Source organism: Vespula pensylvanica, chromosome 3 (assembly GCF_014466175.1).
Source record: "Vespula pensylvanica isolate Volc-1 chromosome 3, ASM1446617v1, whole genome shotgun sequence".
In the NCBI taxonomy this organism is placed as follows: Eukaryota; Metazoa; Arthropoda; class Insecta; order Hymenoptera; family Vespidae; genus Vespula; species Vespula pensylvanica.
This window is the reverse complement of record NC_057687.1, coordinates 7,829,929-7,847,767: the sequence shown is the minus strand read 5'-3', so window position 1 is coordinate 7,847,767 and position 17,839 is coordinate 7,829,929. Positions and strand designations below refer to the sequence as shown.

At 28.1% G+C, this 17,839-nt stretch overlaps 3 protein-coding genes, 1 long non-coding RNA gene and 1 other non-coding gene across 5 annotated transcripts in view; 3 read left to right on the top strand and 2 right to left on the bottom strand.

The window, feature by feature from the left end:
* Nucleotides 1-1,923: 1,923 nt before the first annotated feature.
* LOC122628073 (peptidoglycan-recognition protein SA-like) lies at nucleotides 1,924-4,170 on the bottom strand. Its single transcript, XM_043809898.1, has 4 exons — nucleotides 3,867-4,170; nucleotides 3,467-3,674; nucleotides 2,383-2,501; nucleotides 1,924-2,237 (listed from the first exon to the last, which is right to left on the bottom strand). Exons 1-4 carry the CDS (start codon nucleotides 3,916-3,918, stop codon nucleotides 2,056-2,058), a joined length of 561 nt encoding a protein of 186 aa, XP_043665833.1. The 5' UTR covers nucleotides 3,919-4,170; the 3' UTR covers nucleotides 1,924-2,055.
* Nucleotides 4,171-4,354: 184 nt separating this feature from the next.
* On the top strand, nucleotides 4,355-5,933 carry LOC122628069 (alpha-ketoglutarate-dependent dioxygenase alkB homolog 4). Its single transcript, XM_043809890.1, has 5 exons — nucleotides 4,355-4,593; nucleotides 4,756-4,881; nucleotides 4,959-5,051; nucleotides 5,125-5,534; nucleotides 5,600-5,933. The coding sequence occupies exons 1-5, from the start codon at nucleotides 4,492-4,494 to the stop codon at nucleotides 5,748-5,750; spliced, it is 882 nt and encodes a 293-aa protein (XP_043665825.1). The 5' UTR covers nucleotides 4,355-4,491; the 3' UTR covers nucleotides 5,751-5,933.
* Nucleotides 5,934-6,585: 652 nt separating this feature from the next.
* LOC122628074 overlaps nucleotides 6,586-17,839 on the bottom strand; it is a 12,225-nt gene continuing 971 nt past the window's right edge. Inside the window, exons 3-9 of the mRNA XM_043809900.1 lie at nucleotides 14,537-14,725; nucleotides 14,216-14,386; nucleotides 13,460-13,687; nucleotides 7,837-8,025; nucleotides 7,550-7,720; nucleotides 7,137-7,367; nucleotides 6,586-6,962 (exon numbers count right to left, since the gene is read on the bottom strand). Of these exons, the coding sequence (XP_043665835.1) occupies nucleotides 6,762-6,962; nucleotides 7,137-7,367; nucleotides 7,550-7,720; nucleotides 7,837-8,025; nucleotides 13,460-13,687; nucleotides 14,216-14,386; nucleotides 14,537-14,725 (1,380 nt within the window). The 3' untranslated portion in view covers nucleotides 6,586-6,761. The remainder of the gene's footprint in view (nucleotides 6,963-7,136; nucleotides 7,368-7,549; nucleotides 7,721-7,836; nucleotides 8,026-13,459; nucleotides 13,688-14,215; nucleotides 14,387-14,536; nucleotides 14,726-17,839) is intronic.
* Nucleotides 7,606-9,453, top strand: LOC122628075. Its single transcript, XR_006326977.1, has 2 exons — nucleotides 7,606-7,745; nucleotides 7,813-9,453. It is a non-coding gene; the product is annotated as an uncharacterized LOC122628075 (long non-coding RNA).
* Nucleotides 16,437-16,518, top strand: Trnas-uga. Its single transcript has one exon. It is a non-coding gene; the product is annotated as a tRNA-Ser (tRNA).

Below are 17,839 nucleotides of genomic sequence, written 5' to 3'. Positions count from 1 at the left end.
TTCGAAATTTTATAGAAATATTTCTTCTAATTTTTAACGTGATCGGTAACGTAATTACAGACACGTTAATTGTTACATCGTTATTAATGATTATTTCAATCCTTTACAATGTTCATCGCGACGATCGCCTTGAATTAATAATACAAATCGTTTTTGTATCATTCCAAATTTTCCAATTCTTTTTCAAGCTTTCTTTTTCTTTTTTTTTAAAATTTATTGGAGGATTCTACGATCTAAACAATTGTATCACAGAAATATTAAAGTAATTACATCGAGCATAAAAAATAAAATCAATGCACAATTCGTATTACTTATCTATTGAAAATATGATGAGATGATAAAACAATGAAACAACTATATGTTTTGCGCATAATTCTCGCTCAAAGTGTGACTAATAGTAAAATACCGATTTGACCACATATGTTGCTTCCGATTTTCAAGTCTCTAATTATATATACGTATTTATGTATTTATATATGAATATATATATATATATATATATATACATATATATACATATATATATCTATTTATGTTTATATTTATATGTATACGTATATATAAAGTGAAACACACGAACGAATATTGACCTACGTATCGTTATTATGCGATAAATCTAATAGATATAGCTTAGAAGTTCGAAACCGAGGCCTTAGAATAATCCATAAATCCTTATTTTATGTATGTATGTATTTATTTATTTATTTCTGTGACTAGTCCTCTCCGAGAAAAATGAAACAAGGAAAAAAAAGAAAATAATTAAAAATGTAATAAAATAAGTATCGTTCTCGAAACGATAGGAGCGTGTATGTTTGACTTTTTTTTTTGTTTTTTTTTTTTTTTTTTTTTTTCAAATACCGATCGTTTTGATTCCACATATACGATCGCGTCTGCTCTATCCTCCCATTCCCCAGCCCACCTCGCCAATTCTTTCAATTTGTCAATTCGTTGAAAGAGAAAAAAGAAACACTTTTTGCATTTGTTATTTAAGAAGGAAAAAAAGGGTGATCGGAGATGGGAATACGTACGTAAAATTAGTTAAGATTGATAAGAAAGTGTTTGCACTGTAATGAAAAGAATTGTTGCAATAGCGATCTGTGTGCGCAGTACATACCTCCAAATCGAACAATAAATATATTTAAGTATAATGAAATGTTGTTATTCATACCTTCGAATTAATTTTGCTAATTGCTTAAGAGAAAAAAAAAATTTTTTTTATACTTATTTTTATTATTGATTCATATTTATTCTTATTTATTGAAGTGCACGACAATATCACGTTCGAAACGATGATTCTTGATTAATGCTTAACTGACTTTATTAACGATACCACTTATATTTGTAGAAAAATAAATATTTTGTTACGTCTAACTTGTCATGCCTATTACAGTGAACTGTGCACGTGCAATACTCGCACGAGATCTCCTTGAAAATTAATTAAAAGAATATTTTATCTATTCATGTCCTATAGAATGCAATATCTATGATAGTAATTATGAAGATAATAATAATAATAATAATAATATGAAACGAAACGTCGATAATTTTTTATTCGATCGATAAATTGCATTTTACTGTTACCGACGAATTTTACTCATTCGATAAACTAGCGCTACATTATTATCGACATTTTATTGCAAAACTTCAAAAGATGGCGCTATACGAAACTTCTTTTAAACGAAAAATATCGAAAAAAACGTTCATGTCACATCGAATCTAAGCGCAATTCTTTACCGATTTTGATATCATTTTAAAGACGAATTGTTTAAACGAGAACATAACTTTCTCGAGTTATTAAAAAAATTATATTTTTATACATAAATTATTCTCGAAGAAGCATTACTTTTTGACACTATTACTTTTGAAAGATAATAAGTTTCATTGTTGATTTATATTATCATAAAACCAAGAGTGATGAACAGCTTTTAATCTACATATTTTATTTTATTCAAATATTAAAAAACAATAAAAAGAAACATTAATAACATGACGTTTTGGTTAACTGATATTTTTAAAAAATCTGACTCATTAGTCGAATATATTATTTAGATTATATCAAGGTTGACCCCATTCGGGCCAATTTTGAATTTGTGTGTACAAATTAAATCCAGGACTCGCTGTTGCTCGTACTTGTCGAGCAGCGATCACACGAACATTTTCACGTAAGACACCTTCAGAAATACCACATCTGATCAATTTGTGTGCCGCGTTCAACATTTTATCGCTTGCATCTTTATCTAAAACAAAAAACAAAGAAAAAAAGAATATAAAGAAAAGAATATAATATTTTGCAATTGTATTTATTCTTTCTTTTAATTAGTTCGCAAAGTTATTAGCACACATTTCGTTTTTTCTTTTTTTTTTTCAAAATTACTAGCGTACCTTCAAAATTACCAATGAATGCTATGCCCACAGATTTTTTGTTATATCCATAAGTATGGGCACCTTCCTTCGTCCATCCTCTACCCTCGTAAATATTACCATCGCCACCGATTAGAAAACTGTCACCAAAAATTTTATTAAAAAATATTAAACCTTTCGCGATAGAAAAAAAGTTAAACAGGACATATGTTTCGCTGCCATTTAATGTGTTACTATTTTTAAACATTTTTATTTACTATTTTAAATAAATGATCAGTATTTGTTATAAAATATCAGTAGGTAATATATTACACTAATTAATAAAAAAAGCTGTCAGTATTCTAATTAAAATATTTATAAATACAATAATTGAACATCCTATATAGTACGCTCGTTTATAATTGTCGAGTTCGCAACGAAATGCTATCTAAGGAAATATATACTACGGGTAAACAAAGTCTATCAACAAAATGGAAAAACAAATATAGAAAGTGATAGTGATAGCTACAGCAATTTAAAATAGTAAGTATTTCGTTCCATATATTACTGTTTCGTTTTCTAATTTTTTATTTGTTAATATAACTTTCAATACTCTCTAAAGAGTTGAATAACAAAAAAATAAATGAAAATTGTAACATAATTTTCTTGATTCGTCGATTTATCTAATTCCATAAAAAACAATTTATTTTCTATAATAAGACTGATTTAATTGCCGATGTAATGCGAAGATTATGATTCTTTTAAAATTTGTTTCTATGAAAACAAATAATAATATAATTTATTTCAATGTTTTCTTTTCACGAATGGAAAATATATCTGACACAACGATCTCTGTAACTTTCTTTATATATAGAGATAATAGTATGTAAAGGACGATATAGTTAAAAGATTAAATAAAAACTCTTTCTCTTTCGAATATCCAAACGTATGAAATCGCAAATTTTGGGGATTTTTGGCATTTTTGGGATACAGAATGGTGTCTAGAAATGTAGTACGCAAATACGTAGATCCGCCTACGTATATAGCGAAAGAATTGATAAACGAAAAGGAAAACAACAAAATTAATAATAATAAAATGAAAAGAAATAAAAAAAGGAAAACTTACGAAAAAGCAATATCGTTCCAACCTAACGAATCCATATGATAAGATTGAATGGATTGTACTCTTGTTGAACATTCTTTACGTGTTGTACATTCAGGTGTTACAGTATGATGTATTATTACGTATAATATTGGTATTATAAGAAAATTTATACTTTTCTCGGTCTTTCCTCCCCATGCAGCCTTGGATAATATTTTCGGACAATCGTCATCTGAAAATCGTTGAAAAGTATAAAATCGATTAACAATTAATATATAATAATTAATAATAATAGTTTGATAAATTTTTTTCTTATTTTTGCTTTTGTTTCTTTTTTCTTTTTTTTTTTTTTTATTTACTTTTTATTTTTGCTTCATTAACTTCAGCCATCTTTTAATATTCGAACAGGAAGTTCCTTACTTACCAGCAACGGATATATGAAATATCAGACATATTGTTAACAATCTAATAATCATTTTTTTTTCACTTTCTTTTATTTTCTTTTCGCACAATTTTATTCCTTCGTTAATGTGTCAAAGTCACAGTTAAAATAATCCTCGAGTAAATGAGATTACGTGTATATAAACTATGTAGGAGATAGAAAATTGAAAGGGTTAAATGCAAAGTTTGAAATAGGTTCAAGAGGTTATGACCCTACTGATAATAAAATATTGCGAATGATATTTCAAATAACTTCTAAAGATGATTTCTTGGAATTTTATCTTTACCAATGGTTCAATGAAAAAAGAACTTTGTTAAACGTACAATAACAATGTTAAATAATAATATACATATTGAAATTAACTATTTATTTAGGAATTCTTTTACATTTCTTTTCAGATTACGATTCACTAGGCGTTTAACAATAACATGAGAAGTGTTTTAAATTGGCTTTTTTCGTTTAATCCTACAACGTCAATATACACACGTACACGTACACAAACTTGATTAAATGATCTAACCTTTATTTGAATTCGATTCCTTAACCTCACTTTTTGACTAAAATTGTTCTTCGTGATAATTTAGAGAAAAACTTGTATTTATGAAAAATGGAGACCGTACGTCCATGTGGTTGTAAAGGGATTCGTACTTGCTTGATTTGCGAAGAACAATTTAACATAACAAAGCCAGATTTAAAAGAAAAGTTACAAGTAAGTAATAACTAGCAAAGATTGAAAAGTAAATATATCTTATTTTTTTTATATTACCTTTCTTTTATATATTCATTGTATGAATTCACTCCAATTTAATGCATTTTGTTATATGAGCAACACCTTTTTATTGATTCAATTGTAATGATTCTGTAATTCCAGGAAAAATCCTCTTACGTTTATTGTCCGTATTGTAATAAAGCATGGGCTGGATGGGATATAGAATTGTACAAACAACATCCTCATCATAAGGGACATGCGATAGATTATCCAGGTGTTTTTATTAAAGTAATTTTGATTTATTAAAATTAATCCGAATTTTTAAACATAATTTTTTGTTATTTTACGAATTTTCTTTCGTGTAGCTTGATTTCTTAAATACGGAAGAGACATTGAGTTTGATAAAATCACTGGACGAATTACCATGGGAACCATCGCAAAGTGGTAGAAGAAAACAAGTGTGTAACAAAGTTAATTATAGTTAATACAAATATCATTGCTTTTATTAACTTCTCAAATGTTAACTTTCAGAATTTTGGTCCAAAGTGTAATTTTAAAAAACGAAAATTACGTTTAGGCACTTTCAATGGATTTCCGCAATCTACAGAATTTGTACAAAAGAAATTCAGTGAAATTCCACTTTTAAATAATTTTAAGACGGTAGAGCAATGTACTCTTGAATACAATCCAAAACGAGGAGCTTCTATAGATCCTCATATAGATGATTGTTGGATATGGGGAGAGCGTATAGTTACGGTTAATGTATTAGGTGATTCTGTATTAACAATGACACCTTATATCGAGTCGATTAGACGTTACAATTTAGATTATGTAGAAAATTATTCTTCTAAAGTTGATAAGAAAATAGGAACACAGCAAGACATAGTAATACGTTTGCCTATGCCAGCAAAATCATTGATGGTTTTATACGGACTTGCGAGGTATGTTTCATAAAAGTTCAGTGTAATAACGTTAATTGATTATTTACTGATGATTATGTTTGTAGATATAATTGGGAACACTCTGTGCTTCGAGACGATATAACATCAAGACGCATCTGTCTCGCTTATAGAGAATTAACTCCACCATATCTTGAAAATGGTAAACATGAAAAGGAAGCATCAGAAATCCTTGAAAAAGCAACCATTTTTTGGTAACAACTAAATAGTACCACTGATATCATGTTCGCACAATTTTACTGTAATGCAATCCATTGCATTTTTACCATTCCATTTGAAATATCGTGCAGTATGAAATATAACCACAAATAGAACAAAGGAAGCGTTGAAGACAAAGCAGCACGATTGAAATAAAAGTTTTACAGTGGAATTTTGATACAGTACGTATCAATTCTTATATTTTTTTTTGTCCATCTCTTTACTTCCTTACAAACTAATGCATGATGGCATAAAAATGAGTAAGTTGTAGAAAAAAATTTATTCACGAATTAAGTACAATATTTCTTATACAAGAACACCATCAAAATTTTAATATTATAATAATAAACAATATTTTCCCATAACAGTTCTTTAACTTTATGCAATAATACTGTTACATTTAAAGAAGTTTTATCGGCAAAAAAAAAAAAACGTAGATATTATGAAAGTGAAATAATTTTAACGAATATTAATTTGCAATAAAAATTCTATTCTCTTTCTATATATTTACAATTCGTGTGATTCAAAGTAAAGGGTGACTTTTATTCTATTAAATTACTTAATAGTCTACTATTAAATATAAACTTTGGTATCGCATTAAATTAATCTCACGATGAAACGTGAGCCTGGGAAAAATATATGCGTAATTATTAATTATTAAAATACTTGTTAATTCTTAACAAACAAAAAAGTTGTAAAATCTGATATAATAATGATCAATCGAACTTTGTACAGTGCTACCGCTAGAAATTGTATTTGTATAAGTTTTCATTGATCTTACGATTTCAAAAAAAATTAAAAAAGAAAAAAAAAACAAAAAAAAAAAATAAATAAATACGAAAAAAGTCAAACATTTATTGTAAGATAGACAACTGATAGAAAATACTGACTTCTTTATTTTGTAGGATAAAATCGAGGAGCGATCATCAAGGATCGTACTTTTGATATACCTCTGCAATGGCACAAAAATAATATATTTCACATTTTTCACATCGAATGGAAATCATAGAACTACCAGTTTGTATTGCCTTTCAATGGGTAGTCCTGAGACTGCATGTATACAACAGGGAAAGTTGTCAGTGGATCTGTTTTTCCAAGTGGTTGATAACCGTTCACAATACTTTCTCTCAATTCCCATTTACGCCTTTCTCTTTCCGTCTTTTGTCGTCTGATAGCTCTGCCCAACATACATGCGAATACTATTCCAGTCAACTAAAAAAATGACAATATATATCACAGACAAATTCATCAAAACATATTATATTATTAGATCACCATAATGGACATGATAAATCTTTTTAAAAATTATATTTAAGCATTAAAATCTGTAGTAAACATGGTATATACAGTTCCTTTTTTTTAAATATTTTTTCAACATCAACTGACCTGAATAAGAGCAATAGCCACAGCTCCTGTACCAATGTAAAGTGCACTGCGATGAACTATGATGGAAAGTCTACTCATGCAGCCTATTACATAAGGATTGTTACAAATAGTCTTGTTATTGTCATCCTTTCCTAGAAGATCGCAGCAGGAATTAGGTATACCCATGTCGTTTTCTTTTGTAAATTCAATGTCATACCAGTTGGACATATCTACATAACCGCAGCAACGTAACTATAAAGAACGTAATTAAACGTTTTTTTTATTTATATATATATATATATATATATATATATATATATATATATAGTATAGAAAGAAAAAATGTAAATTTGGTTAAGTAATTTGTGTGTTTTTTTTTTTTTCGTTTATAGATTCAAAATCGAATATCATAATTATATCTATCAAAATCTTACTCTGGACTGCATGAAATTAACAGCACTTTTAATCTCGGTATTCTTATCGTATTCGTGCATCGTATGGTTGATTTTCTCTTCCAAAAGATCCTTTACGGTGTCCTGTAAGGCGTACGCTGCGGTCGCAGCAGACAATTCCATTATCAAAACAACGGATAAAGATACTGCAAACTAGTGAAAAAAATAAAATATTTAAGTATGTTATCTACGTATTTGTACAAGTTTGTTCGACTTTTGTTTTATTGTATTTAATAACTTTTTAGAAATAATATTCGTGATATACTTACCACGAGAACCATGCAAGTACTTTCTCGAAGAGCACCGCAACATCCAAAGAAAGCAATTATGAAAACTAATATACCAACTACGATCAAGAGCGTGGCTGGTGAAAAGTATCTGGGATCCAAGAAATGGGAGAAATCTTCATAAACGGCATAGATCGTCGAGCCAACCGATATTATCATCACACCCGTCAACTACATCAAAATTATTAATTAATTAATAATCAATTATCCAAATTGTAACATCAATCTAGTTTCTTAATTTAATACATAAATCATTGAATCGCTAGCATCGATTATGGAATCATCAACATTATTTGCTTCTTTCGAATGATTTAAATTATGTTGTTGTATCATCATTGAAAATGTATCAGCAGTTACGTTCGTCGTTCATGCATTAAGGAATGCTGTCTTTTTGTTGAAAGCGATAACGTATCACTGATTACAATTCGCAATCAATCTAAACTAATTGAAGTCGTATAATTGTTAACACGCGTGAAGCTGAACGAATATTTTTGAAATATTTGACTAACTGATCTAACATTTACAATTAATCAGAAATATGTTGAGTAATGTAAAAAAAAAAAAATAAAATAAATCAAGAGAATTAAACTAGAATAATCTAATTTTTTTTTTTTTTTTTTTTTTTTTACTTTAAACAAATCAAAAGAACATTCAGATATGATGTAAAAGATTTCTAATAGAGGTATTTATTACATAGGATTGATCTAACTGCTCTATATATTATAAACTTTCATTTTGAATTCTTTCTTGTATATTGCCAAAGAAAGATAAAATCGTTTATCTGATGACGATACATCAGAAAACATTTCATGCGATCAACTTCAATACGAGAATTATAAAATTATCTCTACTGATAAGCAGTTCCTTTTATTTTCAACTATAATCGATATAAGTACTTTTACGTAAAGGAAAATTTATTTGAATTCTTTTTACTCTAATCGATATTTTAAAACGTTGCAGAGAGATCACAGAATATCTCGTTTTTCATATATTACGAATTAACTTAGAAAAAAATTAGCTTAACTTTCGTTATTTAGTGATAAATGATAAGAATGTTTATTCTCAAGCAGAATCTTATTATTTCCAAATGTTATAATTAAAATCCGCATATCTATAATTAGGTATAATTAGATAATTATTTAAATATAAAAATAATATGAAAGAAAGATTATTTTATTGAAAAAAGAAAAAACATGTACTCTCTATAACGTATTAATAAATAATTTAGAGACAAATAGAATTCGTGTCGTCATGAATTGTAAATCGTCGAAACCAAACGAAGAAAAATGGCGGCGCTATTACGATACCAAGTACGCAAAAAGAGCGATAAAAAGAGCTGCATATACATAGCTAGCGAAGTTAACTCCGTTTGACTTTTGTTTCTCGTTATCTAACGAGAACGGATATCACCGATAGATACAACTTGACGTCGTATTATCTTTACTGATAATTGTATATTTGTATAAGAATATTTTTAAATCTTGAAAAAGTTGTATAAGGAATATCGAAGAAATTAAAGCAAAAAATAAGATACAATAGAAAGAAATCTTAATCTCAAATGGCGTGGAATATAGCAAGTGAAAAATAATTTATATATTACTCATCCGCTGTGTGACCATTATCTTTTTCCTTATTGCGAATTATCCTCGTAAAATTTCATTTGTAGTTAAACAAGACAAAAAGAAAAGAAAGCGGACTATAAAAAGCATATGAACATTCGAAGGACATATCTCGACGTCGACATAAATATGAATGTATTTTTTATTACATTATTACAAGCATCTTGTCGAGTTACAGAATATCATAGTTGATTAATGTCCATATACGTACACACATACATATGTATCTCTGCATATATGCTATGTGTGCATGTGTACCTAACAATGTCACAATATTTCTAAAATTTCAAAATTTCAAGTAATATTGAAAATAAGCGTTACTTCATATCATATTCAATTATGTTTTTTTTTTTTCCATTACGTTTTTCTTCTTTTTTTCTCTCTTTCTCTCTTTTTTCTTTTTTTTAACGCGAAAATATTTTATGCATCGAGTGTGGTTTTTTAAGATGACTTCGTGCTTTTTTTTTTAGAAACTCGACGACCACAACGCTTGTCTGTGTTAACTTGGCGATTTATGGAATGCGAGACAGTAAAGAAGGAAAATAAATCCTCGGTTAATTCTTTTCATATTTCTTCGAAAAAGAGAAAAAAAGAGGGAGGGAGAAAGAGAGAGAGAGTGAGGAAAGAAAAAATCAATGAAAATATAAATCGAGAAATTTATTCTCTCAGTTCGTTCGTGGAAAAGAGATTTAAAAAAATAACATAAACACCGACCAGACGTTCAATATATGTATAAGTGTGTATGTGTGTACACTTACGTATTTATTAGTATAATACGTATTTCAATTTTCCTACTACACGAATAATTAAGTTCTCCGACTCTCTATACGTATATACAGATATATATATATATATATATATATATATATATATATATATATATATAAGCATCATGTAACTGTAATAAAAAAATTCATTAAGATTTCTTAAACGAAGAAAACTTCTATACGGAAAGGTTCGGTTAGTCTGACTCAAGGACAACAAGCAAGACGATCAATGAGGAAAGAAGGAAAGAAGGAAAGAAGAGACGGTCGAATGTGCGTATATATGTACTTACATATGTATCTATATACAGTACATACGTACTCTAGCTCTAGGTATTCCTATTAAAAAAGATTAACATGAAAAATGAAATTATGAACATAAATAATACACGTAATATATATATATATATATATATATATATATATATATATACACACACACGTATATAAATGAAGATTAAAAAAAGATATGGAAGAGAAAAATTTTTCAAGGACGAATGAACGAGGAATGCATAGAAAAATATGATTTCTTTTTTACCTTCCTCTTTTCTCGAGATAAAAATAAAATGAAAAAAAATACAAAAATAATTGTAATATCATATAACTGATAATAATAATAATAATAATAATAATAATAATAAATATAATGTATGTTTCTTGCATGAATATCTGTAAGTGTTATGTACGTGTATATGTGTATGTGCGCGGACACGCGCGTGTAAAAAAGTGTACCAACCACAAAAAGTGAGTTGACAGCACAAAGAAGATATTTGATGCAACGTAGGCCAACATCGAGATGAGTGGCCGCCATTTTGGTCCTCCTCTTAGAATTAGGCAATGGTAAAGATAAACACAGTGAGACACCAGAATAAATTGGTTAAATATATAAAACCGAAAATAGAGAGAAAGAGAAGTACAGATATAAAGGAAAAGAAAATATATCAATAGGCAGGAGAGGCCCGTGCACTTCCACGCTCGGAACACCGACTGCTGCTTTCGACGATGGCGATGACGATGTTATCGTCGAGGCTCTTTTGCCTCGCCTTTTCGACGATCGAGCGCCTCCTTCGATATCTTTCCGCACAATTGATAACGACGACTGCACGAATATATTCACTTAGAACATAGTACTCTTGTACATATATACACGTCGTCTGTCTTCTTTCCTTATATATATATATATATGTATGTATGTATGTATGTATGTATGTATGTATGTATGTATGTATGTATGTATGTATGTATGTATGTATTTATATATTTTTATTGTTTTCTTCTTTTTTTTCATTTGTTTCCTTTTTAAATCGACGATCTTGTCGATCCTATCTCTTAAGAAATACATCAATTATATCCGTTTTGTACACAATTTCTCCATTAAATTAGCTTTTTAATATGCCATCTAATAAAACTAAGAAATAATAATTATTGTGGTTATAGGAAGTAAAGAAAAACAAGAACGTAAAACTTGTTTCTTAAGTTTTTAAGTATAAAGTTACATGTTGCATAAAGAGACATTGTATTAATCTTTCAATTAATTGATTTCTCTTTACGCCACGGAGAATACATATTATTTTATTCAAATCTATACACTTCATTTTTAGTTTTTCCTCTATTTTTCTTTTTTTTTTTTAAATTTACACTAAAAACACGTAATAATAAAATAATATTAATATTAAAGATATATTTAAATATTATTGTTGTTGTTGTTGTTGTTGTTGTTATTCTTTTCGTAGCACGAAAAATATATATGTACGTACATGTTATATCAAGTAGCCATTTTGTAATACAATGTGATATATCGTGCAACGTTGAAAGGTTTTGTATAAGAAAACAGCGCTATCAGGTGCTAGAAAGATATACGCGTATTTGCAAACAACTACTATGATCCATTTATATCAATATACATATATATGTGCGTATATGTATAAGTTATCGGTAAATGGCTTTCACGTATGGTCGAAGATAAGTAAAACGAGTCTCTCGAATAACAGGTGGATTCAAAAGTTATTTGAAAATCTTATCGTCATGACGAAATAAAATTACATATTTCATCGAATTTTATTATCGTTTCACGAGCTTTTCTTCAATGAAACACACTTTTTACAAGTTAAACTCTTAGTACACGTGTACTATAATACTATTGCAATTATTTATATCATATGTTACATATATATATATTCAGAAAATAAGCGATAAAATATGTTACATATTAGCGTGATTCAAGTACGCAAAAACTTTTCTATAAAAAGTTTTATTTTAATGGTCACCTATGATTCATATATACATTTTTTCCTCTTTCTATTGAAGAGATCCTCATATTCGTGTGTTGTATTATTATCTCTCTTCCTTATCCTCTTTTTTTTCGTCTTCGTCACTTTAAATCAATCGATATTGATTTCGAATAAAACATATGCATATGATAAAATCTTTGTATATGAAGCCAATGTAACTCGTATTTTATCTTATTTCTTTTCGTTTATTATAACTTAGATCATTATCATATGAATTAAGGAATAAAATAATTTTTGGAAATTTTTTAATTGTTAAACCATTTTCATAATCATCAGGTCATATATATATATATGCAGACACAACAATTGGTACATATAATTTTTATTAAAAATCTATAGAATCATCCAATGATATTGATATTTACGTTTTACATAAACATTACAGCACACACGTAATTATAATAATAACTTATTACATCATTGTCGAATATATGTATAACACGTGTTTTTCTATTACTTGCAAAAGAATAATATATAATAATAATATAATAGTTAAAGGGAAATAATGTAAAACGATGATATAACACGTACATACATAAATAGATCATGTTGTTTATAAGAGAAAAAGTTTATATATATATATATATATATATATATATATATATATATGTATGTATATGTATATTGCAGTATGTAATAGTATATGGTCAAGAAGTCTGTAGAAGCCTCACTGAATTCTAATGTTCCAAAGAAGATCCACTGCTGCGTCTCATTAAAAATATATTTTTCTTTTTGTTTGTTTCTTTATCTGTTATTTTTAACTTTATACGCTCTCGTAACTATTTCTAATGGATCGTGCTAGGTAGATTGAGAACCATATACCTATTACCTGTAACGTAAAAAAAAATTTTTTTTTTTTCCTTCACATTAAATTAAATTCGAGCAAACAAATAACAACATAAAGTGTCTCCAATGAAATAGAACAATTTACCTGAATGGTCGCAATACCAAGGCCGACACCACCTAGCTGCACAGCGTGTGACTTAATGTATTGCTGGAACTTGTTTAGACATCCATCGGGATAAACATAATTTACGGTGATGTTACAAACGCTGATACCGATCTTACCCTGTTGAGGACGACAGCAAGACATTGGAAGATCACTATTATCAAATCTAATCTCCCAATCGGTCATGTTCGTAACACCGCAACATTCGAACTATAATTTGGAGATGAATTTTCTTTTGTTAATAACATATCAACTTTTACATCGCTTTAACATTAACGATAAAAATATTTTATTGTAATAGTATATATTGTGTCTTTATATATAGATAGCTACATACACCTATCTTCGAACAAAGTTTTTATACAACTGAAATATTTCCATTATTTGTCAAAATATGAAAGAATGTTATATACAATAAATTTGAGTGGTATGAAAGAGAAATGTAATGTGATATAGATAAATCCTTTTTACGTGAGTAGTGACGTAGAGATTTCAAGATCATTTCTTTTTTTCTTTTTAATTGTTTAGGACGCCATACTTTTTTGTTTATCGCTGTGCGATAGCTACTGTTGCGTTGATTTCATCGTGCTATGATTAATGTTTTTGCATCATATCACTTTACAATTTTGTATATAACATTTTTTCATACTATATATACACACAATTTTTTTATCATATATATATATATTAAAATATTACTATATGATATTATTATAAAAATGATAGGAAATATATCACCTCAGTTTGTATTTCGTCCCAGATCCCAGCAACATCTTTACTCGTGTTATATAGCTGCATAGTATTTGTCATCTTCTCTTTTATAACTTCGCCTGCTTGTGATCTTAAAACGTAACCAGCAATGCCACCAGAGAATTCGAGTATGAAAATGAATATTAAGAGAGTCGTGAACTGTAAATAAATAATGAATTATTACCTTACTTAAAACTATTACGTCTCGATTTGTTCAATGATATGTTGTTAATTATTCTCATTATTATTATTATTGTTATTAATATTAGTATTATATCTTTAATTATTCTATAACTTTTTTTAACTTACGATAATTAACATGCAATAATTCTCCCGTACGGCGCCACAACATCCGAAGAAAGCAATGAAGAAGATAATAATACCAACCGCTATCATCAACGATGGAATCGACAAGAATTTATTGTCAAGAAAATGAACGTAGTTGAAATAGATCGTATGAATAGTCAAACCTAAGCTCAACAATACTATTCCTGTCATCTGAAATAGAAAAAAAATCGTTAGGCTAACAAATAATCAATATTCAAAAAAAAGAAAAGAAATTTTTTATAAATTGGATTTATGTACCATTAAAAAAAAAATAATAATTTATATTTAGATCGATCGATTAAAAATGTACATGATGTATAATGATCATCATAGTAATAGAGAACACATTAACACGAGACTTATAATTTTTTTTTTTTTTTTAATTATTATTACGAGGAAATACTCACGGAAGTTATGCAGTATGAACGTGACATAACCATTATCTGTTTTTCGAACTCAAACATTACATCGATAGTATATATTCTGACGTTTATTTATCCAATGTGTATAAAGAGTAGTGTTACGTATTAATTCAAGCGATACATACGAAACAGTTTTTTTTCTCTTTTTTTTTTTTCTGTTTAGAATCGTTCATTTTTTTAATTAATCGATAAATTAAAAAATGACTTCTTTCCCTGGCTTTTCTAGCCGCCATTTTGAAGTTCCATTATTTAAAATTGCAAGGAAAAGAAATATTGTTCTTTTAGCAACATAATCTAATTCACCTGGCTTAGGGGTAGTGGCTTATCGAAACTAGTTATCGATCATTTTTCTGGCTTCTTTAGTCTCTTTTTTTTTTCTCTTTTTTTTTCCCCCTTTAGAACTATACGTTAACAAGATCATATGTATTTAAGCATGTAGAAAACCAGTCTATATTGTTTATCATAATCGAAAATTATTATATAAAATTTTTCTTAGATTCACGAAATTATTTTTTATAATACGGTATAAAAAGAACAAAAAAAAAATAATAAAAAAGAAAATTCTTAATGAATTTATATAATCTTTTGTTAGAAATATTCATTTATTTAGCAAAGTAAATTAATATATAGCATTATCTGTTTTTTTAATAACACCTCACGAACGTTGTAAATCATGCAACTCAACCGTTACACGCAATATCATTTTTCGAAGAAGTATATCAAGTTTATCGAGAAAAAGAGAGAGAGAGAGAGAGAGAAATTAGAGATTAGAACTTTTCGAAACGAGTTATAGGAGTAGGTTCTTCATCGTGCCGGTAATGACATTACCTATTGACTACGCCATCTTGTTGTCGTAGTAATTAAATTATTTTTAATTAATCAGGAACAATGAATAATTGAAGACACGATCTCCTTGTCTCTATTTCTCTCATACAATCAGTCTCATTGTCACTCTCTTTTTCTCTTTTTCTTATAAACTTAAAAAAGCTTTCTTGTAAACATGAACAAAAAATAAATAAAATATCTGCCGCAAAGATAATATATAATGAACTAGTATTATTCCGATGACTCGATTCAAAAGTTATCGCTAATATAGGCGTTACGAAAACATATTCATAAATAGAAATACAGCTTAAGTGTGCACAACTTAATGAAATATAAAAAACATCATACCATCCCGCTCGAAAGAAATCATATATAAATATTAAAAATGATAATTAAAAAAAAAGGTAATACGATATATTAAATGATTGAATACATACATTAGATATATCTTGTAAAAGAAAACAAATATATATATATAGATATATCTCGTGTTAAATTCCGTTCATAAAAATGATAATGTATTTGTTTATGCAAATTTATTCGTGTATGTACATATCAATGTAAATCGATTACTCAATATTATACGCAGTTAACGGAGTTAACTTTTTATCAAATAAGATGATGAATTTGTACAAGCTGCGGTGTCCGAGCGGTTAAGGAGATGGACTTGAAATCCATTGGGTTCTACCCGCACAGGTTCGAATCCTGTCCGCAGCGAACTTTTTTTTTCTCATTTCTTTTTTTTTTTTTCAATTCATCGAAACTCGTTATTTCTAACAAATAAAAATTTCTAACAAACTACTGATATTTTTAAATCGAATTAAAAATATATTTCGTTTAATAAGCATTAACATTTTCACGAGGTTTATACGAAGTATAAATATGAGAGTAAACGAAGACAAAATAAAAAGTATTGTTACTTTTTAAACTAATCTAAAAAATAATTATTAGTTTCGTATAATCTCAAACAATATTTATATATCTCCGAGAGAAAACCTTGTTATTGTTGATTAAAGTTAGTTGACATCGAAAAGAAAGAAAGAAAAATAGGGAAAAAAAAAAGAACACACGGCACGATAATACGAATAACAACGATAACGACCGATTTGTCACGAAGTATTAGAATTCCTTATATGTTCTATTATAAATCTGATAGGACTTTAAACAGAAAGATTTTATCATTTCTGATATTTTTATGATCGTTCAAATAAAAATCTTTCGAGTAAAGAAGAGAAAGAAAAATATATAAAAAAAAATAAAGAGATTATATCACTATTTCGATTTATTTTTACAATATTTAAAATCGAAATATAATACGACTTTCGACCGTTTGTATCAGAGTATCCAAAAAAAAAAAAAAAGAAAAAGAAAAAGAAACGAATAAGACGTATCCTGTTACAACTGGTGTAACCGCATAATAAAAAGATAAAATAAAAAAAAAAGACAGATAGAAAAATACAAAATAAAAATGAAAACAATTTCTCAATATAATATATCGCAAGATCTTCCGCGAACGAGAGTCAACTTCAGACCGGTTTTCTTGGGGTAAAGAGTTAACCTGGTATTCATAAAACATTTTTTGTCTCTCTCTCTCTCTCTCTTTCTCTCTCTCTCTCTCTCTCTCTCTGTCTCTCTTTCTGTCTCTCTCTCTCTCTCTACTTGCTCTCCATAGGCACAACTTTGATTTTAATTTTTCGAAGTTGGTCACAAGAGTTTGATCACATTAAAAACAATCTTCCAATAAATAATTAATGGAACGTTATATAAACGATGTTAAAGATTAAGAAAACGGATTTTTCATGTGATTCATAAATTTTTTTCTGAGAATCTTTTTTAATATCAACAACAAGGGTAGCAGCAGCGGCATTCAGCAGCAATGGCAGCTGATGCAGCTGGTGCAATGATCTCTTTCACCTTGAGGAAGAAAAAGACTAAAAGATATTCAAGGAGTCGGAATCTCTTCGAGGTTCGGCTTATACGCATGCATACATACATACATACATACATACATATATACATACATACATACATACATACA

Bases quoted from the DNA above. Each gene is read 5' to 3' on its own strand.
- LOC122628073 (XM_043809898.1), bottom strand. From the start codon at position 3,918: ATGATTATTAGATTGTTAACAATATGTCTGATATTTCATATATCCGTT. The intron at 3,675-3,866 runs GTAAGTAAGGAA...AACGATTTTCAG, and splicing joins ATTTCATATATCCGTTGCTG to ATGACGATTGTCCGAAAATA. The intron at 2,238-2,382 runs GTACGCTAGTAA...TTTTTGTTTTAG, and splicing joins ATTCATTGGTAATTTTGAAG to ATAAAGATGCAAGCGATAAA.
- LOC122628069 (XM_043809890.1), top strand. From the start codon at position 4,492: ATGGAGACCGTACGTCCATGTGGTTGTAAAGGGATTCGTACTTGCTTG. The intron at 4,594-4,755 runs GTAAGTAATAAC...CTGTAATTCCAG, and splicing joins ATTTAAAAGAAAAGTTACAA to GAAAAATCCTCTTACGTTTA. The intron at 5,535-5,599 runs GTATGTTTCATA...TTATGTTTGTAG, and splicing joins GTTTTATACGGACTTGCGAG to ATATAATTGGGAACACTCTG.